This window comes from Pithys albifrons, chromosome 2 (assembly GCF_047495875.1).
Source record: "Pithys albifrons albifrons isolate INPA30051 chromosome 2, PitAlb_v1, whole genome shotgun sequence".
Lineage (NCBI taxonomy): Eukaryota > Metazoa > Chordata > Aves > Passeriformes > Thamnophilidae > Pithys > Pithys albifrons.
Window position 1 is genome coordinate 96,455,624 of NC_092459.1, and position 23,852 is coordinate 96,479,475.

At 40.7% G+C, this 23,852-nt stretch overlaps 1 protein-coding gene across 23 annotated transcripts in view; it reads right to left on the minus strand.

Annotated features, from left to right (window-relative positions):
- Positions 1–23,852, minus strand: part of ESRRG (estrogen related receptor gamma) — a 395,543-nt gene that overhangs the window by 148,240 nt on the left and 223,451 nt on the right. The window contains exon 1 of one of the 23 annotated variants that reach the window (XM_071578842.1): positions 23,677–23,699. The exons of 21 other annotated variants lie outside the window; for them this stretch is intronic. Coding sequence is in view for 1 of the 2 variants with exons in the window: in XM_071578682.1 (XP_071434783.1) it covers positions 13,209–13,264 (56 nt within the window). In the remaining variant the exon portion in view is untranslated. Of the gene's footprint in view, positions 1–13,208; positions 13,372–23,676; positions 23,700–23,852 lie in introns of those variants that run through there. One more of the 23 variants, XM_071578682.1, reaches the window with a different exon arrangement.

The following is a 23,852-nucleotide window of genomic DNA, read 5'->3' on the forward strand; positions in this document are numbered from 1 at the left end:
GCAAATAGGAGACACAAATACTGTGGACACAACCTTTATAAATATATGCTGTGCAACTCACCTTTTCCTTTGTGCTTAATAAAATAATAGGCTTTGCTCTAACAAGTACTGAATGTTGATAATGCATCCTTTTGTTAACCTTTATAGAGAAACAGGTTTTTGCAGATAAAAAAAAACCAACAAAACTTCCTTCAACATATTTTCACACGAAATTCAAAATGTTTCTATTGCAGAAATCAGCTTTTGTTTTTTAATCACATCACTGATCTACACACTTAAGCATTAAAGGCCATAAAGTCAGATCTTCCTTCCATTGATCCCAGCAATAAAACACACCTATGGATCCACTTGTACAGAGGATTGAATACTTTATCAGAGACAAAAATGTGATCTGTGATTAAAGGAATAGGTCTGAAATTACATGGTGCTCACTCATAGCCAGGGAGAATAAGAAACTCAAGGAAAGGAAACCCAAAGAAAATAGAAACCTTTTGTTTGGCGAACACATTGAAGCAAAATGAGCAGAGATCACGTGCATATTCACTGACTCAGATGTAGGAGCTGTTATCTACAATGAAGTTTTGCACTAGGAAGGTCTAAAATGGAGGGCACAACATAGTACTTTCACACCTACTTTAAGGTGCTCTTCACGTGACTAAAATAAACACAAACCAGCACCAGAATATTTGGAGAGTGAACTCTGTCTCCTTTATCCTGTTATGATATCTTGGCCCATTTCTTTCTACAAAAAGAAAAAAATGCTTTCTGTCCTAAAGCCAAGTTCCTATATCTCTTAAACACCATATGAACCTTTCATAAATAAAATGTTGGAGGCCAGTCAAGGCAATTCACCATCTATTAAAATTTATTTTGCAACTCATAGGCAAAGACATGCTGAATGACCATCCTTTGTGACTTCTGAATTCTGCAGAGGACCACCAAAGTGTTTCTGCATATATATATATATATATATATATATATATATAGGAAGGTAATATGCATCAAGCAGACATATGTATTCCATGTTACAGCTTTACATCCAAAATTCATCATCAGGAACAAACCAAGATCAATCAATCTTTGCATAAATTCAGCATTTCAACCTCTCTTGCAATTCAGATATAAAACTAAGGGGAAAAGGGGTCAATCTCACTTTGCCTTACCATCTCCCTCTGAAGGATTTCTACCTCCTCTTTAGGCAACACAAGGCTGAAGATACAGGCATAATGCCAACACTGCTTTTAAGCTCAGAAAGAAAATATTATGGGGTAATCTTACTATTTCCTGGTCACACTCCCTTAGGCAACTCTACACTGGTGCAAATGTCACATCCTGGCAGTGAGTCCTTGGACACAGGCTCCATTTCTTCACTGATTTATTTTAAAATACTACCAAATCATTCATTTCTTTAAAAATCAATTATAGAGACTGATACAAAACTTGCTAAAATGAATGGCATTCTTTCCATTTAGTTTTGAGTCAGTCTACTACCAACAGAAGTGAATGATTTTTTAAGACAGATGCAAGAGCTTGGCAGCAGGCAGTCCTTCTTAGCTTGGAAAATATCTGCTAACTTACCTAAAACAATGGTACAAAAGACCTGTCAGAGACTGAAACGGTTAATGATTTATGCATCCTAAGAAACTTTGCAGGGTTTTGACTTTTGCATTACACCCCTGATGGGCAGTTGGGCCCACCCCTTCCTCCAGTGCTCGAGCACTGAAGAGGCAAGAGGAGCCGCTGCTCTGCCCTCCGGCGAATATGGGGGTTCGCAGCCCGGCTGGCGACACTGCTTCATGGAAACAACCCCCTGCCTCGGAGGGAGGTGCAGAGGGCATGCTAAGGGTATAAAATGGACTGGTGACTTTGGGAATTTGGGTGGGTTCTGTTCTTGGCCCCGCCGCCTGCAGGACTGCTGAGATGCAGCGATGGACCCCTGGGCGGTGACTATGTAACCTTTCCATTCTCATCTTTTCTTTTTCCTTGCTGTTCTGGACTCTTCTCCTGTCTTTCTTCCCCCTATGCATCTTTTCCCCCCACTAAGGTTATTTTCTATGTCACACTATACGGAATTGTTAAAATAAACACCGATTATACAGTGTCGTTTCACTTTAATCCACCCCAAAGGGAATGATTAAAACAAACTAGGTTACCCCCGTCCCCTTCCCAGGAGCGGGTCGTGACAAGACCCATATTAATTTTGTCAAACAGCTGCATCTGCAGTATTCATGTTCCAGCACTACCTAATGCACAAGTATCACACCTTTTTTGAAAATTAGACGAGAGAAAAAAAAAAAGAAGCAGGGTGGGGGTGGGGAGAATCCCCACCCCAGTCATCCATCAAGTGTACAACTTGGCCACTGCTCCTGAGAAATTTAATAAATGCTAAAAAGATATAAAAAGACATAAAAAGCTTTCAGAAATAAAAGTGCTTCAGAAGCTCGATTTTAATATTGCCAAGTGGGGGTTTTGCCAGATTATAAAGTTGACTTAAATGCCAGGATACTGCATTTCAGAAGCAGCAGCAGCAGCTTAGATACTGCCCTGAATCAGAGGCTGAAGTGTACTGCTGATTCCAAAGCCAGACTACCATCATCTGTGGGGGACGGTAAATAAATAAATAAAATAAAAAAAATTGGCATTCCCTACCAACCTTGCTACCTGCTGCCTTGAAGCAGTCTTTTCAACTGCAGCTTCCACAGAAAAAAAGTTAAGACTACTTTATTTTGATTATAGTGCTTTCCCCAGGCAGGAATTTTTATTTCAGTTAGAATCTTTAAACCATTACATTTTCAGTGATGCATTTTTATATTTACAGTTGACATCTTCATAGAAGAATGAAACCTTTGAGCAACAGCTTTAAAGCATGAAGGTTGCCTGCAGTAAGTACTTAAATTATTTTACACCCAAATGGAGCCAGTTGTTTTTAGCTAAAATTTAATAAACCTTAAATCAATGACCTTTCTTTTACTGAAAGCCTGCACTTCGGAAAACTAACTTTCCCAAGAAACATATTTTGGTGAATAAATGCCAAACAAAGGGGTATTCAAATCTGAACATTTTCTCAATTTATAGCTTGTGAACACTTAGTTCCTAAACTCCCAGCTGCAACCTAATGTACAGAACAGTGGTGCCTTGGTTTAATCACGTATCATTGATTCCAGAGTGTCACAGTGATCTCACTGACGGTAATCAATAATAATCCAAAATCAATCAAATATGTTCTTGCGCTATCATTCATCAAATTTGAATATCCCAAATTAACCGTAAGCATGTGAAAGAACCTACAAATAAATTTTAAAAAGGTGCAGAAATAAAAGTCAGTAAACTTTGAGAAGATAACACTGCATCTGAGCATACTTCATGCCTGCTGGGGTGAGTTAATGATGAATCATACCTTCCCTTCCCAACAAAGACTGAGATATATTCTTTTTTGAACATGAAAATACACAGCAGCTGAAGGCACGACACACCAGTAAATGATCAAGCATTATTTTATGAACAGCCGTGTGACTTGCCGAATATCAAACGTGTTGCCAGTGTATTACAAACTGCACAAGCACATTACACTATGAAGAACATTGTAAGTTAGCCATTGCACAGAGAAAGAAAGGATAGAATTACTGAATTTCTGTACCAAAAAGCATGAATAAATGTAGCCACTTATCAAAAGAGCTGTTATTGTTGCTGAGGACTCCTCTCTAAACACATTCACCTGTAATTTTGTCAAGGTAATAAATCCTTCCATTCATTACAGCACACTCAAAAGCAGCCTGCTATTTAATTTAAATGGAAAAAAGGCCCAAAGTGTCTAAAACATTTACTTTTGCTAATGTAAAAGTGCTGGCATTTTACTTCATTCCTGATAAGCCAGTGCCAATGGATGTGATTATTCTTATTCAAAGCGTATCAGTAGTTCGAAAGCACTCTCAATCTTATCAGGTGTATGAACAGCACAGTTACTGAAAACAGTTTGTACTGCTCCTCTCTCTTTCTGCCAGGCTATCAGATAAACCCAACTAACTAACTGTATTTACACACAATCAAACATAAGCTGTGTCTTCAACACACTGTAGCCCGTTTCTGGCATGTTACAGGTTTTCTGCTTGACATTAGTTGTAACAAAAACAGCAGCAGTGAATTAGCTTAACACAAAAACAGTTACTCCATAGCACATAACACAAAAGGGATGCGGGGAGGAAAAAAGATGAGAAACATCTTTTGAAGTAAGAATGATCACTTTCATCTCAAAATTTCATAGGTGCTACTTGGAAAAGAGCATGGAAGCAGTAGGATTCAAAAGCATTCAAAAACATACCTGACACAGGCCTTAAGAGTAGAAAAATAATTTCTGGTTACTATTTTGTTTATTTTATTCTCCTGTCCTCTAGGAACTGTCTCAGATTTGCAAGGGCTGAGAAAGTGAAAGAAAAAAAGGAAAACGGTTACAGTGTCTGAAAGCATTTAAATGCCTTCACTGTTTTTGTCCAGAACAAGACCGATTTCTTACAATCCAACCTTCATTTGTAGAGATCCCCACAGAAACAAATCAAAAATCACATTCTCCCCAAACAAGCCTCTCAGCAACTCTCCTTTTGATTCAGAGTCACAGATACAGAATTTTCGGTGCTAACTATTGAGGAATAACACAAGATCAACTTCAGAAGGGCCATGGCTTTGAAGATTTTGCTTATTGCACAGCCATAGGAAACAGGCTGAGCATCTCCCTTAATTCATCTCAGGATGACAGTATATTCTCAGCATGAGCATAGTACTTGAAGAGTTAAACATTAACCTGCCTGTGCACTGGGCGCTTTCAACTAGCTAAATGCAAAGTTCTGGACTGCAGCGAGAAATTCCGAGTTTCAGCTCCGACTAATTACAGGCTCCTTTAGAAGCTGAAGCTCCAGCCCTTGTGTGGAGGCTGCTGCCCACTCCCCTCCCACTGACAGCCTTTCCCCAGGTACCTCTGATGGAGCACCAAAGGGCAGGCATGTGCCACCACCTGAGCCCATCCTGTGCCTCCGCCTGGGCCCCCAGTGCAGCACCAGCCATCCTCCTCCAGCAGATTTCTAGAACAATGAGCCGAATTAAGCCAAGTGTGCAGCGCTGGGTAATTCAGCCGATTGTTGTTTCTCCATCTGTGACACCACGGCCTGGTGATTGATGGGACAGGTGTCATTCCTACCAATGTCAGCCACCGAATGGGGCTGCTCCGCTCCCTGAGTATCACCCAGCACCAACTGCGCTCAAGCAGTGCCTGTGAGAGGCACAGTGGGGTGTCCCTGGGTATTACTCGGCTGCTGGGAATCCGACTGTCACCCCTTTAATGCTCAGGGGAACAGCTGCTTAGAGACATGGCATTTCTTGCCACTTCAAAACATCTCATCTGTCCCACCACGTTAAGGGCTGCTGGAAGAACACTGCCAGGGAATTCTGCTGCTGACGGAAAACCGCGTATAGTTCAGCAGAGGAACTCTTGTATTCCTGGAGCATTAAAGTACCACGGGGGGGGCAAAAAAAATCCACTTTTTGCTGTAAGATTGTACCATTTCCTGAGGATAATTTTACTAGCAATCCATGTGCACCTGCTTTTGGAAACATGCTCTGAATCTGTTTGAAATGGCACATGAGTTTTAGACCTTTTTTTTTTTTAACTAGATGCATTTTGGTCTGGGGTTTTTTTCCCTTAAAAGTGAAAAATAATTGTGCAGGAGAACACCTCACAGACTTTCTGAAATTAATTCCTCTGAAAACTATTTTAGCATTAACACTTGCCAACTGAGTATATCACAGTTCACCTAAGCAATAAAATACCAACTTAAGCATAAAAGGGCAGTGGCATTCATCCTCCACTTAAACAGGAACCAAATCCTCCAGCCAATTTGAAGAAATAAATAAATAAAGAAAGAAAGAATACATAGAAAATTGCTTAATCCTTTGCTACAGTTTCAATATGTGGAGAACTATACAAACTGCCAGGACTAGAGTGCTAAGAGTACATAAACCAGTATGATTTCACCATTTTGTAAAGTATTGTTTTTACTAGATTTCTCTTTCTTGTATTTCCTTAAAAATATTCATGTGTAAGATTGAAAAGTGTTTCTTTCAAAAATAGCTATGGAAACACACAGAAATAGGGGGAGACTGGGCAAAGGGCAACATTATCATGTATAAGAATGGTATGAATATTACAGGTCACCTCCTCCCCACCCATCCCAGCACCTTTACATGGCAAAGAATTTTGAAAATGCTTAGGAACAAGCTATCAGTACATTTTAGACACAACTTTTAACTCGCCAGCAGCTTCTCTACCTCTCCAGGACTTTCTTTCATGTCTAGTTGGCTTGGATGGTGGAGGGGGGGGCACATGCACACAGCTGGCTTATAATTTTTTAATAATTTTTACTTTTTAAAAATATTTATTTCCCTTTTTTATTTCCTTTTTTATTTTTTGTTGGTTGGATGGATGGTTTGTTTGGGGTTTTATTTCTGAGGACATTCAAAACAAGAAACAGCAACTCCACATCATCTTCTCATTCTAACTTGCCAAAGCCATCAATCTCTGATCACACCTATTAGAATCTCACTGTAGCCAAACTACATTTTGCGACAGCTTGACCAGTTGTTTAAGGAAGGAGTGTGTGATGGAGCAAAGATAAATCGACACATCTGTGATACTTCTGACACTCCTCAGCATGGCTAATATTAATTTGTTTTCTTTGGCTAGGTAAGTGCTGCCAAAACACATTACATATGGTATGTAGTTCCAATCAAAATGCTGAAAAGGAGATGTGCAGGGTTTTTTTTTTTATAGCAACATGAAGAGACACAGAGTAAGAGACATTTACTCTTAGCTACAGAGTAACAACCTAAAAAAACCTCAAATCACTTTACCTTAAAGTTTGGTTTCAGAACAAAACCCTTTAAGAGACTCTTACGCCCTCCCATATAAAGACAGCAGTTCAAAGCTGCAAAGAGTTTTATTCAGGAAAGGGAATATAATTTTCAATTTATGATAAAAGGATATATTTAGACTATTAGTTACTAGGGGTAGCTAATCATATTCCAGCAGGTTATCATATAAATAAATGTGCACAATTCTGTAAAGGATATTATAAATGGCTTGATTAGACTGAGGACAAGGCACATCTATTTCATACACTTACCACAGTACATGGCGATCCTTCTCCAATTTCATATTTAAGGTCTTGTGTGTCACGAAAAGTAAGAATTTTTATTTTATTTTTTGTTTTGCCTTGCAAATTACTTTGATCTAGATGTGAAAATTTCAGCTAGACTTCATACAAATTCAGAATGGTGATCCACGGTAAGAATTAGACATGCAGCGGTACAGAAAAACAGCACATGCTTATTTTACACACTGTGAAATTACCTACACTGCTTTAACTTCCATTAGGCTGTAAACAGACTTTTTTCCTAGCAAGTATAGGAAGCTGAAGTGAAAAAATTAATTTTATTTCAATTTTAAAAGAAGTGGGAAATGATGCTCTGACTAAAAAGCTACGCTACTTAAAAGAGGAAAATAATTGGAAATTAGACAAGATTCCCGTTAATGCAAACCTGCTCTATTAAGAAACAGCAAAGAGAAAAGCCCTTCTTTGAAGGAAATACAAATTAGTTGAAAAACATTACAAGCATTATGTAAACAAACCCAAGAAATTTAAGGTTTCTGTAATGTAGCAAATACATAAATTGTTTCAGAAGACATACATGACAAAAGGCAGCAATCAACCATTCTAGGGAAGTTACACTCCAAAGTTGTAGTGAAAAGGCAATACCAAGTCCTTTAAAACATAAGCAATACTATCTGAAATAGCAGTATACAATTTAGTTTCATATTTTTCTTTAACGTTTCACAGTATTTTTACTTCTGGACAAACAAAGCAGTACAAAAGGAAAAAAATAAAAAAAATCCCACAACTATAGGACTTTTGGAGAGCACTAAGGACCAATAAAATTGATTTTGTATTTTATATATTTTGGCTGAGGACATCATGATGTGTATTAACCATATGTAGGAAGCTTTCCCCCCTAAAAATGATTGTATTCTTTAGGTGTAAATACAACCAAGGACACATGGAGCTAAAAAAATAAGTTCTCCATTTGACAGCCAAAACTTACAGGAATATGAATAAATATTAGTATTTTCATTTACTTGGAAGGGGAAAAATCTTGTTAAAAATACATAATGTTTTAACAGCAAAACTGTGAGTACAATACAAAAACTGCTGAGATTACATGGAGAGTCAGGTATAAAATCAGGTGCAAATACTTTACACTGCTGGCCACCTCTCTTCCCATGGATAAGAAATAAAACCACATTAAAAAAAACACATAAAAGCAGCTGGGTTCTGACAAGCAACTGCATAGAGGGAAGTTATACAGCTCTGCATGTATATACTTAGTGTATACATGTCTGTGTGCGTACACACAACAATGGACGTGCATTGCCAAAACCACATACAGAACACACTATATACCTGTAACACACACACAGGCACAGATATAAACGCATCTGAACACAAAACTTACTGTGCACAGACAGAGTGCTTCACATAAAATGCAAACATATAAACCAAACCCACAACATACGTGCTGCTACAGATACAACTATGCATGTACGACTGCCTAACTCAAGCCTAAAAGACGACACACAAAATGTAAAGGAACATGTAATAAGTAGAATGTCAAGCTGCAGCGACTGTTGGTGTCATCCCTGCACTATCAAACACACATACAAGTATGACTGGAGACACAGAGGCTAAATATTTCACTGTCAGCGCATGTCGAGAAATGCAATTCATTTCTCTCTCATGTGCTTTAGGACAATGACAATTTAATACAAGGCCAGTGGATGTAAAAGAGATAAAAACTGAACAAACTGGCCTGGCATAATCACAGATTTCCTCTAGAGAGCTCAGTAGCATGAGGCTTATATGCACTTGTAACGGATCAACATTTTATTGTTTCTTCCCTCCATGAATTTGCTGTGAAAAAGAATCCATAGCAAAGCTTATCTTACAGACAGAGGCTACTTTGGGCTTCACTGGGAGCCAGAATTCCTTCTATATTTTTTTCCTACTTATCCTATGCTTCACCTACTGTAAGCAAAAAAAATAATTATTTTATATACTTCCTTGAAAGGCTCAAATAAGCGGTTTTTTCATTCCCACTGACACTTCCAGCGAGCTGCAAGCAACCTCCCTGTAGGTCAAGGGTCAGCCCTTTAAAAACTATTCTGTAAAATGAATAATCACGTCACATATTCATGAATAATTTATATTTTTATACCATATTTTTTCCATCTTAACTTTGCTCTGTAACATAGAGAAATAGCAGTATAACATGGACTGACATAGCTGTGAGAATAGACATATACTTTTTAGCTACTCTAAGCAAAGTAGGCTTCAAGTATTGTTAAATATTATCATAGACAAGTTACCTTCTCTATTTGATGAATAGCACCATGTATTTGAAATTAATTGCAAAAGTAGGGTTGGCTAATGAGGTGGCCCTTATCTTTTCTCAGCAGTGCAAGCACAAGTATTTTTCTGCTGGCTCAATATTTTTTAAATGCCCAAAGTGCTATTAACAAAGTTGAAATCTGATTAAAATATGAACTCTAAAATATTCACAACAGCTAATGCAGCTACACACATACAAAAAAAAAGCTTAAAAAAGCTACGGAAATTCTTATCTCTTGCCTTATCATTAAGCATGTGTTTTGAAAAATAATAATTAAATAAATTGTTCCCGACAGATTCTCCCAGTTGTTTTGCTTCCCATTAGCATCTTTGGAAACAGTTTGTTAAGACAATAGTTATTCTATATTATGGAACTATGGGGATAATGCCCTTCTACCTGTCTCAGTTTAAAAAGAAATTTGTGGGAAATGTTAAAGCTTAAGGACTGCTGAAAAACAGTGTGCCTTAGGAAAAAACAGGGGGGAAAAAGTACAGGAAAAATGATCAGCCATTCCAGAGAATTAATGGATATCCACAAGGGCTTTGCTAATAACACGGGTTAATTACCGCTGAAATGCACCAGGCTCAGTAAATAAAAGACCACAACCATAAACACATTAAAATGAGCACCCATCACTAAAAGAGGGGCAAGCCCCAGTAAAGGAAAAGCTGCCAGATGGGCATTTCAGCACAAACCCTTTTATACTTTCTGCAGGATATAAAAACTTGCCAGCAGTCTATCTCAACTAAAAGAGCAAAGCCCTACGACCAGAAAGCGGGAAGGCAGAAGGGAACAGGGCCTGCCTGCTGCCCAAGGGGAGAGCCCAGGCAGGGTCTGGGTGCTCCCCAACACCCGGGGGCTGGCTGCACCATCCAGAGCCCAGTGCCACCTTACGCACGGGGTACAGATACGAGGGCCTGGAGGCTTCTGACTAGAATATTAACTTGGGCTTTATTTCCTAGTAACAACTGTAAAAATAGCTATGTAATAAGACAAACGCATGGGGTTAAAGACCTTCAAAGCTTGGAGAAACCGTGGAGCTGAATCGAGTGCTGCTTCCCACTTCACACAGAAGCGTTCTTCAGTCCTCGCCTTTCCTCCCTTTACAAGTGAAAGACACTTTTAAAAAATCCTTCAGCAATTAGAAGATATGCCAAAGCATTTTAATGAGTGAAACTGACAAACTCCCTTAAGTTTACCGTATCATCCCCTTGCGCACACACGAGCACACGAATATACACGCCTGGGTACCAACACACACACACTCATATTCATCCGTACACAAACATAACCCAGACAGACTTGCAGGGTAACTCCACACATCACTCCCACAACACAACATGAGAATGGTTAGAAAAACATAAAATACATACACTGACCATCACTGCACTGAAGTATTCACACAATGTGACACCTATGCCCACTTTTTATATGTTACAGCTATTCCACACACCCTTTTTATCTTGTCATCTGTGTATTCTATCAGTTGCACTGTAAAATGAAAATCTATGCACAAGAACAGCTGAATTTGTTCCATGTTTAAACGCTATTGCACATTTCTAAATGGAGAAAGTAGGGAAACTGCTAAGTGTTCAAATGAATGAAACACAGTGAGCCACAAACGGCAAATGTACACAGTGCACCGGAGCTTTCTGGAGTTACAAATCTCCTCAATTTTTTATGTCTGGCATTCAGAGACCATGTTTAAATTTACTAAACTACTCCCGTTCCCGTTCTCCCACACACTCCCCCTCCCTTTTTTTGACTGTTTCAATTGCCTTTCCTTCTTCCAACAGCTGTGACAACTGTTAAAACAGTCAGTAAAATTAAGTCCGCTCTATAATCCTTTAGTCAACGTTACATTTTAATCAGAGGTTGAAGGAGATTTCCTGTTATGAACGCACTGATTCATTTAAAATTATTAAACTGACACATATGTCAAAATGAGCAGCTATATTTATTGCATCTGTTAGCTCATTAACTATTAGTAATTATTAGTGCTATTGTTATTGGTGAAAGTGCAAAAATTTGAGACTGCAACTGGCTTTAAGTTATTGCATTCTTTAACATGCTCTGCCTTAAAATCAAAGCATACCTAGTGATGGTCAGACAGATGTCTCTGCACTCCCAAAATGTTCAGACAATTTTTAGCTCGAATCGTCTCTACCCTCATCCACAACAGAGCTACAGAAACTCTTATACCTGTTTTGTCTGTCCTTACCATTCCATGTGCATATGCATGTTACAATATATAGTCAAATCAGAATTACTATGGATATTAATAACTATGGGGGTTATTAATTGGGACAGAGAAGCAGATACATTTCTGAATGTGAGTTCTTTCTGTGCCCATTCAATCCCAAATGCCTCAAGCCCTGCACTCAGACAATATATTGGGAGTGTTTTAAGATGACTTTTAATTGAGCCGAAGAGGAAGACAAAAATTAGTTTGAATCTTGCACCAGGGCCAAAAAGACATGTGCCCCGATTTCATTTAAATGCATCTACTCTAAGAGGCTTATCTAAACTAATCATTCAAATTAGCTGTAAGAAGGTAAATTCAAGAAAGCTCCTTTGGAGGGGGGGCAAAGCATACACAAAAAAAGACCCCCCAAAACCCCATACAGCAAAATAAAACCACCCAACTTATGGTCTTTTTAGGTATTTTATAAAAAACGTGTCACTGTTGGTAAAAGCTGTAGAAACTGCATTCTTAACATTTATGAAGCTATCTTCCACTATGCACAGTGCACTGACCTATAAACCACATCTGAGAGGGCATCCTACCTCTCTTTATTTCCTTTTATTTATCCCGGCACATTACAGGGGGTTTTCCCTGCATCCCCTTCCCAAACTGTACTCCTGCGAGCCAGGCTATTTGTTACTTCCCATATTATTTCACTAACATGCGATCACGGCAATTCACTTTTCATGCCTGGCTTAATTATCACCAGCCCTGCACTGTGCAGGCAGTAAGGACAGCTAGTGGGCATCTACCTATAGTACACTGTCATCACCTCCCGTGCCGCCTCTCCCTCCGCCGCGGCGTCCGGGGCGATGCTGGCGGCCAGCCGGGCTCCTCCGCCGCGCCACTGTCACTGCCGGCGCAACACCGGGGCACGGCTACGTAAGTGGCTCGACATAAAGAAAAACGAACCGCTGACAGCTCCCGTGATATACTAATATTTAAACCCGGCTGCGGGCTGCAATCAAGTTCAGGAGCGGCTCCTCGGCCCCAGCCCGCCCGGTTCTGCTTGGGCGCCGCGCTTTCCTCCGGAGTCGCTCCGCCAGGTATCTGAGAAGTGCCGGCCGAGAACTGTGGCTCCTTAAAAAGTGTTTCGTATGGAGAAGCGGGAGCGGAGGGACACGCCGCGCCAAGTGCCCGAGGCCGCCGGTCCGGAGCGGCGCCCCCCGGCAGGGCGGTCAGGGCGCACCGGCAGCCCCGGCGCGGGTCCCTCCCTCCCTCCCGCCCGCGGCGCTGCCCGGGGCCGGCACTGCCCGGGGCCGGCGCACCTGTCAGGCGGCCACGGCAGCGCTGGGCGCTCGCCCGCCGCCGGCCCCGCTCCCGCCCGGCCCCCCCCGGCGCGCAGTCGCCCGCAGCGCCCCGGGCCGGCCCCCGCCCGCGGCCGCGGCGTTACCTGCAGCGGCGTCTTAGGCGCCTGTCATGTTTGGGGCAGGCGGCGTGCGGCGGTGGGGTGGGGGCGGGGAGCGGTACCTACTCTTCCTCGTAGTGCAGGGAGAGCGGCTCCGGCAGGCAAAGTTCTACCGAATCCATGTGCGCCCGGCGACCATCCTTCGTGCGCCCCCGCGGCGAAAGCAAAGTTTCCGTGGCCGAGCGCCGCGCACTTGGCCCGGGCGCGCTGCGGGCGCGGCGGCAGCGGCGGGCGGGGACCAAAAGCTCGCCCGCGCCTAATGAAGGACTTAAAGCCCCGCGCGGCGCTCATGAATATGCAGCAGGGCCGCACGCGCGCACCCCCCGGCCCGGCGGGACGGCCGATTGGTGGGGCGGCGGCCAATCAGGCGCCAGGGGCGCCGGGGCGGCCCGCGCGCGGCAGGTAGAGGGTGGGGCCGGGGGAGCGGCCTGAGGAGGCGGCGGCGCCACCGGCAGAGCCCGCGGAGGGGCCCGCAGCGCCGGACGGGGCGGCCCCGCTGCCCGCGCTCCTGCTCCGAGCCTCCCCGCCCAACCCCAACTTCGGCAGGTACCTTGGCACGCTCCCGGCTAAGGACTGAGCGCAAAGGTAGAGGATGAAGTTTGCGCCGCCGCCGGTCGCGGCGTTCCGCCCTGGCGGCAGCCGGGCTCGGCTCCCGGCGCGCTCCCCCGACCGCCGCTTCTTCCCTAACCTTTGGAACTGCTCGGCGCCTGGGAAAAACAAATAATAATAACGCCAAGCGCAGCCTGCCGAAGCCTCTGGGTAACTCAACTTTTCATTGTCGTGCGAGTTGCTTTTGGGGGACAGGGGGGGGCGGGCGCGGTCTGGATTTTGATTATGTATATATGATATTATACATAAAAATATATAATTATATTGGTATATAATTTCCTATTTAAAAATTAAAAGCCTCCTTTTTTACGTAATTTAAAAAAGAAAAAAAGACAATCCTAACAAATCGAGCACTCAAATTCACTCCTTAACATCATGGGGTGAAACCGGTATGTGTATTCCTATACAGATTATAATTACATCGTAACACGGGCGTATATATAACGCATATATACCCTGTGCGAATACTTGGGTGTCTAGACGTGTGTATTTAGATATAAGAAAGAGAAATAAAAGCCCCAGAACTGATCAATTTCCTCTGTAAGTGTGCAGGGATTAGAGTGGACTAACTCAGCCTGCCTCATTTTAATGAGATAAGGGCTCCACTGTGGTAGCTCTGCCTTGGTAAACCGGGGAGGGTGCCGAGACCTCTACAGGGCTTGGGGGCTTGGGGGCTTGGATTTTTGTAAAAGCAAGTTTTGCTGAGCTGAAAGGGCATTAAACACACAACCCTCTAGGCATGCCTTCATAAACACCACCGAGCCCGGTTCCTGCAAACCACTGCTTAGAGCCAGCTCAGAGTTGTTCTTCTCTGTCATATGATTAAACTTGTTCCAACACAATGACCATACTCAGATTTAGAGAGCTTGTTCACACTGAAACACACGCACATAACCCCGTTTTGAAAGAATCAGTAATTAATTCGGGATGCTTTTTTTCCCCTGAAATACTATTACCTTTACTTAATCTTACAACTTAAGACATTTTCCAGGTTCAAAGTGATTCTGCCCTTACCAGTGAAAACAGATGCAGGCTGGTTTTGGCCAGGAAAAAAAAAACAACACTGGAAAGACAATAATTTCTTAGAATGCAGCTCAACTTTTATAAAATCTTCTGTGACTGGAGCCTTAACATGATAAAAATGGCAGTCTTTTAGATCAAAACAAATCAGTTCATGCCCTCAAAATGCAGTAATATCATTCACAGATGGAAACACAAATGCCCTCTCCAAATCTGTTTCACAGCATTTTATGAAATAAATACAGCAACAGAACCAAATTCCAAAATATATAGGTTCAATAGACATGTTTGTGTATGTTTACAGCAGAAAGATTCCAGTGTTATGTATTTAACCTTCTCTGGAGACTGGGCCTGCTTCCTACAAACGTGGTATAAATACATTTAAGTTTAGGAATCAGAACTCACAGAGCAAAACTACAGCTCAGACTACTGTATGAAAGCAGGGAGTAAAAGCTTAATTACCAGTAGCATTATGCTGTCTGTATTGTTAAATGTGAACTCTGTAATCAAGATGTAAATTCACTAGTGAGTCCTAGATTAAAAAACTCTGAAATGTAGAGTAAAATTTAAGTACTGTGTAGAAACATCATAGACAAAAAAAATTTGTTTTTACCAAATTTTAAAATGAGAGGCACTAAATCATGTTACTGCATTAGAACATCCTCCTTAAATAATTTGATAAACATAGATTTTGTGATCAAATCAGAACTTGAATATGATGCCTTTATGTATAGTTATCTGTATGACTATAAACTCAAAAACAGGTCCTGCAAACTGATTTACGTGTGCTCATGGGCAAAACATGAAAACGCAAATATATTGTTTGTACTGTATTCCATCCGTCCAAGCATCTGTTTATAGATTTATACCCAAAATTACTATTTTTCAATATTTTCTATTCCAAAATACTTTCAAATCTTTGCATGTTTGTGTGTTTTCTTACATAAAAATCACCCATAATGAATCGCTATACATGTGTAATTTGATATGGTCACTTTTCTGTATTAACTTCCCTGAAATACACCCTCCTTAAGATATGACAGCTAATCCATTTTGAAACTTAGCAAAGCACAGGCTAGCTTCATTTCTATTTTTGTTCATTATGTCCTAAGATTTTATATTCAGGTAGGTGCTGGAAACATGATGGTCTCTCCTTCTGTCCTGATCTGTCTTCTGTAAGCCCTCCTTCTTTTCATGTTCACAGAGCTGCCACTACCTTGTTAGCTTGTCATCCCCCACCCTCCTCTGCACCCCTAAATAATACATTTTTCCTCTTCCCCCCATGAGCCATCACTACTTTTCTACCAACCATCTCTCATCCAAGGAAGCAGCTCTTTCCTGCCAGTGCTGCCTCTTGGAGAACCACAAATACTGTGCTGTCCTTTGCATGTTGATAAACAAAGCAGTTGGCTCTTTCCCCCGGGAACTGAAAGTGTCACCTCCACCAGGCTGGGGCCTGCAATTCCAGCTACATTCTTGAACTTGGGTTTCACAGTTACCGATCAGTTTGGAGAAGGGATGAAAAAAAAAGGTAAGAAAGGTTACAGCAGCCAATAAACTGGGGCTGTGTAGCTTCATTTTCTCAACCAGTTCTGTAGAAATAAATAAAAATAGTAGTACGGGGGTGGGGAAGGGGAAGCCAGATATCAGTTTACTGAATTTCATCAGGGAATACAGAATAAGAACATGCCTGCAAACACACATCTGCACTAACTTATCAAAATGTACAGTGCAAAATCTTACCACAAGGAGTCTATACAAAACAGTGGTAATGGAATCAGAGAGGGGGAAGGAAAAAATCATCAGGAGTGCATGTACCAGTCAAGGGGCATTACTGAGCAGCACCTACATTTCCATGTCTCTCTGTGCATGTAATTTTCCTGTGTGCCAAACAGTACATCTTTAAGCATCTTCATATTTAAATGCTATAGACATTTCAAGGAATCTGAACAGCCAGATTCTTGGAGCACAGCAACTACTTGAAGACAACCTAAGAGGTGAGATTCAGTGGCACTTTGCAGAAGCCGCACAGTGCATCGTGTCCAGTGTGTATTTACCAAAACGAGCAACAAGCTCAAGCTATCAGGGAAGGAGCAAGAATATGAATGTCTGTTAGCTGCTGAGAATTTATTTGGGAACAAGTATGCTGTTAACTTTGGATACAAATTTGCAATACACCATGGAACCTTATTCAAAGTCCAGCTGGAAAATACTGTCTTCAAAAGAGTGTGAAATAAATACCTAAATGTCATCAAATATGTGATTTTCTCTTTAGTTGCAATGACTAATTAAAGAAACACAACTCAGATGTGCTCTCACTCTATGCTATGGTGAGATTAACATTAGAACAATATTGTCACTGTCTACTTGTCTTTTGTTCTTCTCACTGGAAGGCACTTGGTGCACCCCTAGATATTCTGCTAATGAGTTAAAACAACTAACGCCTCCAAAGTTCCAAATTCTGCTCACCTGTTTGTACACAGTTGAACAAACTGTACCAAGTTCTTACTTTAAAGCCATCTGCTGTATTTAGCATTAATTACTTCTTGTTTTGATCTTAGGGAAAAAGCTCACACATCACAATCTCTGAATGTTCCTTGGAACTTACCCACAGTATGTTCACAAATACATGGAGCAAAGCTTTTCGCTTTTGCTGCTACACTCAGTTCCAGCATATAAAAAATGTCTCTGTGAAATAACAGCAATTGCCTTACCATGTTACTGAACTACATTCAATTTATCTGGTCTCAAATAAATACTCCATATTTTCTCCTTGTTTTATTTTCAAGGGCATGGGTATGGGTATTTAAATGACTGCCTTCACTGGTACAGAATAGAAACTGTTCACATGGCTATAAATGAATATTATTCTCTTGACGAAACACCTTTTCCAAAGCCTCTGACAAAAAGAAAAGAAAAACAAAAAAGAATGAAAAAGGGAGCCGCACACACATTGCCTGTCACCCACCCAAAAAGGTCTCCTCCCTAAAGATAATTCCGGCACACACTTCAATATGGGTATCTCACTATTACCCCAAGCTCTTTTTTTAGTGTAAGTTTCTTTAGAGAAACTGAAGTGCATTACTGTCTCAGACAGCCAAGGATAAGATGACTGAGGGAATTCAGTTGCTCTGTTTAATTAATACAGGATTATTTCACTTTCATTTTGTGAAGCTAATAATATGACTGGTGGAATGTCAGTAAAAATTAAATCATAAACTAGTGCAGAACCAAAGGGAAAACTTACTTTAGTTATGGAGTATTCCCAGCAGAAATCTTGAAAATCTTATACATATTTACACTGATAAAATACCACATGTACTTCATGGGATACTGCAAGCTTTCTGCAATCCTTGTGGCATGTGTTTACAGAGCAAGAGTTAACATTTTGAGATTATACATTAATAAATGAGTTGCAGTTATATTGTTTCTTGAATGTTAAGCACCACATACTAAATGCAGGAACACATTCAAGGTCAATGTCCTATTTTAGACCTTTTCAGCAGCTGTGATATTATCATAATCATACTTAAAATATTCCTATAGAAAGAGTAAATTAGCCCTTTTCACTAGAAGGATTATTATGATAAACAACAGATCTGAAAGAGAACAAATTGGTTTTTTATTTGGTTGTTTGTTTGGAGTTTTTTCAGCAATGGAATAAATTTCTGTCCCTTACTGTGATGGCTTTTCTACCCAAGAATTAAAAAAAAAACAAAAATGCACTTTATTCTGTGCTTATATTACCTTTTGGGGTTTTGGAGGGGTTTTGTTTGGGTTTTTTGGAGGCCTCACCTATGTAAAAATACCTTCCTTAAAATGCATTTATGCTTTCTGTTAGAACCAAAACATTCCGGTTGACATCCTATACTATCCCCTATACTGCAGTGAAATGTAATATCCCACTAAACCAGAATGGAAAGAAGAAAACTTAGCATCAGCAGCTATTCCTAAGCAAGATTAGGGGTTTAGCTCTGTCTAATTGAGGGATGAGATGTGGCTCTTGATGGGTCTCTTCCCACTCCCCCACCAGCCCTTCTACCTGACTGCAAGCTCAAAGTTCTAAAAATAGAAGAAGATGGAGCGTAAATATTTCCCCAGTGAAAACACCAATAATCTTTACTATGAGCTGACATGAATTGCTTGTTACACTGCCCTAGGATATCATGGCTTGAAGCGAGAGCGCAGACACGCACAGAGCCACCAACCATCCTCAAAGCTTTTGTAACATCTATTTGTGCATGTCCATGTCGCAGAGGCTCCTACGACATCTGACGTGGAGCTGGTACACCTGCTGTACCAAACGCATTCTCCAGCCTGCCTTCCCCTCAGCCCTGACTCTCCCAGCCCATCTTCCATCACTCCTCTTCCTTTTTCTCCACCTGCGCCCCCTCCACTCCCTTCACTCTGGCATTTTTATTATTAATGTTATTGCTATTATTACTGTCCAAGCATAAGCTGATCCACAGGGGAGCCTGTGTAATTTAACCCCTCAAGCACTAAATTCCTTCACATGTGCCAAAGACACAGGTTTGTTGTTGCCTCCAGCAATATCCCAGGAAGACGAGTGATGGCGGTGTCATATCATCACACAGCGACTTAATCTATTGCGACACCCAGGGAACGGGTAACTGAAGAGATTTACAGAACATGCTCTCTGCCTGAATACAAAATGTTATCCCCTTTACCAACAAACTCAAGTCACATTAAACACAGTGAAACAAATCTTGCCCTCTTACGGCTCATTGTTTCCATGACTGCTTTATCCAATCCTACCCCTGCATTACTTGTCCCACTATACATCTTCTAGCTATGCAACACTTTTTTCAACATTTTTGTTCTCCCTCCTTTGTTCTTCTCATGTTCTCTGATTAACAAACAGCCAGATCATGTTGAACTGCCAAGTAACATAGCCTTGGAAATCTTTTATCCATACCCTAGATGACTGGCACCATCACATCAGGGTTATCTCTACATGCTTTCTCTATGTTGTCTGACGTCTGATGCATGCTTTTTAAAACAGTAGATTAAAGGGGTTGCATTTTTAAAGGTGCAAGGAACACTAAATTCAATAGTCACAGTTTAGCTACAATAAATACCAACATCAGGAAGGCATCTATTTTAAATACTGAAAGCCCAGAAAAGTGACTTTCCAAATGGGTGTCCTGCTATCCATAACTATTAAGGAAGAATGGAACTGTTCTCTCCGAGATCAAGGTGAGATTCTCTATCTTCCAACATTTCACTGACCTGAGAAGTAAGAATTTGGCACAGAATTAATACTGGAGAAAAATTGAACTAGTGAAATGTCCTCAAATCAGGATAAGCTGACTGTGCTGGTGAATCAGAGCTTTCACCATGGGAAATTAACAACTCTGAAACAGTCAGAAGAAACCAGTAACAAAGGCTGAGTTCAAAGGCTCAAGAGTAAACAAATCCTTCCTCACCAAAAGGTATTAGCTACCCTTAACTCATCTCTAGACATCCAGATCTAAAACAGGTAAGACTTCCATTAAGGCCACTGACATCTGTCCCTGTAGTAACATTTCTAATTTTTTTAGTCTGTATACATGCCTTCTTTTAAATGCCTGTATCAGCTGACTGACTGAGCCCTTAAAAATGTAAACTTTGTTTAGAGGTATAATTAGACTCCAGGTCAAATGATTTATTGGGCACACACTTGTATGCACAGGAAGACATTAAGAACCTCTTGTACCTTTCCCCATTAATATGAAGAGACTTAAAGGTTTTCGTGGATATACAGGTCCCAGATGGTAACTGTATGGTTCCAACAATTCGAAAGAAAAGTGGAATTCACCACCAATTGCTCTTTTCCCAGGTCCTTCAGCTCCATCCCCCCGAAAGTCAGAGACCTCATGGTCTTACAGGAAGGCTTTACAGAATGTGTCAGGATGCACCGAGATGCTGTTCACCATGGCTGTATTCATTTGTCCTGAGTGATGGGTAGGAGGTTTAGAACACCCATTACAAGAGTATGTCAGCATATACCAACACAAGTGCAACAATCCTGCTACTCTAGTAGACTTGTACTCTTTAACATTTAACAGAATCAAATTAACATAATTAATACAATACATAGGAATCACATATTTAGAAACTGTTACATTATTACAATTAAAACATTTTTCTAGCTGTATTAGTAAATATGATCAAATGACAGCATAAAATCATAACAACATCCTTCTGCAGCTGAAGTCGTCTATTATCAGCTCTGTTTCTGTCCCATAGCAGCTTCACTCCTATTGACCAGACAGTTAGCCCTATTCAATTATTCTATCTCAAATCAATAGATTGGAGCTCTGTGTATAATGGTTGAGGCGTAAACATTACACACATGTTCTTTCAGCCTAAATTACTCGCAAATTTGGATTTGTATTTTAATTTCTTTTTAAGAAACATGCAAATCTAAATTTGCACCTCGTATTAGGTGAGGGTTTTTACCTCCCACCAGCTCTGCCTCCATTTCAGGTGTTACATTTCCAGAAATTGAGCTTGCCTATGACAAATTTCTGTCTTTCACAGATAAAAAAGGAAAAGTAGGAATTATAATTATTTGATTCAAGTGTGCTGAATAAAGCAATAAAATAGCAGTATAACTTTTAAGCAGATCCAATCAATACTTCTCTGCTAAAACACTCATTCAAGGTGTGAATTGATCCAGAAAGTACAGCCTTTAGACTTACTGCACCTCTGATACTTGTATCACAAACAATTTTTCAATTACTGTAGATGTGTGTGCGTCCGTGTGTGTGTGTGCACCTGTACCTACACCAACAACATGTATATATTAAACTATAGGCTCTTGGTTATATTCATATCTTTACACACAAAAAAATAAGTGGCCAAAAGTAAGCTGAAACAACATGTATACAGAAGTGAATGTCTCCATTTTTCGTTCTGTGTAGAAGCCATCTTACTAACTTTGTGCCTCCAAAGTCCCCACTTCCCTGCTTACAGAGCTTCCAGGTCAGCTGATTTGAAAGCACAGCGAGTTACAGTGTGTGTTACAGGCTGTACTCACCTGAGAGCCAGATTTTATGTTCCTTTCTCAAACAAATGCATGTTACCTTGAGTAGCACCCCTCCTAACGCTTTAGCATTGCCGAACAGATTCCTCATTACCTACAATGTTTTAACATAGTATAACAGATTCCTGACTACCTTATTCCTGAAAGCACATCCATTTCTGTGCATCTAGGAAATAGATCTAATACTAGCACCATAATACAGTATCTTTACTGACCAGATAACCCAGAATAATATCGTTACAACTTAGCAGGAGTTCAAACAACACTACCCAATGAATTACTGATTTTCTAGGGAACACCCTTGCTGTTACCTGCCTTGAACCCATCCAGGACTATGTCTCCAAAGCAGCTGAAGTTTATAAGCATGAGGATGATGCCAGGGAGCTGTTACAGTAAGAAAATCTAAAAGCAATTTCTGCATGCAACCATTACACTGTGATTGTTAAGAGACAGATAAGAATTTCTCTAACATTGTCAAGGAAACAATAGGCTTTAAAAATTTGGAAAGGCTTTTAGAAATAAAATATCAAGAGGAAAAGTTGCAACTCAGTCTTCCCACTGACCCATTTACCCTAACTTCAGATTATCTGCTCCCAAGGCATTAACATAAACTTCTCCAGCTGTATAAAGGCCATATCTCTATTCTTTAGCACTGTTTGCATTTAGTACACATATTTTCAGAATGCTAACAGTCTTTTATTCAATAATGATTTTGGCAGAAAAACAAGAATCAGCTCTCTTTTAATGTTATTTTTCTAAATAAATTCTCTAAACCTGATTGAGTTAGATCCTTGAATCATGCTTTGGAAGATGCAACTCGAAATTTTTGAATAAAGTGAAGCACTTAAGCAAATCAGACTTTTATTCTTCATCCACTGAGAAGCCTGAGATTTAAGATGAAAGAGCTGGGCTGCCTTTCTTTCTCCTTATCCTGCAAGGTCCCTTCATTTTCCCTGTTTTCCCAGTAGATTTACTTGTAAATCTGGTGACAGCCACATTTGAAGTCCTGAGGTCTGACTCCTGACCTCAGTTATGTTAGCCCTTCCCTGCAGAAGAACTACCCCTTGGATCACTGACTTGCTATTATTCTATGGTTAATAGACCTGAGCTGTGCAATATTTTTTTATCTGGCTACAGTCCTATCTCTAAATTCTCTATTTTGAATGAATACCGATTTTGTGACATGAAGTCTGCTATATAATGAAATGCAAACAATGAAAAGGCTAAATCAGTTTACAAAAAATCTATTTGTCAAACAGTGTGGAGATGCTCCCAATTTAGTCTGGGCAGTGCATGCAGCTCTTGATAAGGGAGTTAAAACCGAGCCGTTCCACTGCATAAAAATAAAAGCATCTGCAAGAGAGGCATTTTCTTTGGGAGAATCTTCCCTAGAACCTGTAGCTAATTATTAAAAAAGATTTTAAAATAAAAAATAAATACACCCCCTTTGGATTCTGCAGGAATTTTCCAACAGCCAGGAGCACTGTTACAGGAGGTAACAGCAAACGCCTCCCCAGCGCAGTCCCCTTATGTCACATTTGCATTTCTATTCAGCTACATTGCCTGACAATGAAGCAAATGGGTCTGCCTTATCTGTACAATTCCGGACAACAGAGATTTCCAAGCCATACAATGGAACGAGCTTAACATTCAGCACTCAGCACCTCCCGGTGTACCCCCTGCCCGCCCCCAGCCCTGGGGGGACGGCAGGCACACAAACACCTGGCCACGCCACAGCCTGACACCCTTCACGGCATCCGAAAAGCAGCCGCTTAAAAGAAGAACAATAAAATACAAGAAAAAGCGATCGAGACTTTTAAGGAGCTTGCCAGCCTTGAGGAAGAAAATAGTACCAACCCTCGAGATTTTCAGGCTTTGTTTGGATCGTAGAGGAGTGTCCCTGGAATGTAAAAGTAGATAATATCTAGTCAACCATTTGTGATTCCCGTCGTTCCTTTTAGGCTGGTATTTAATACCGAAGATGAAATCTACATATCCTTTTATCAGGGAAATTTCATATCACCCCAGTTTTC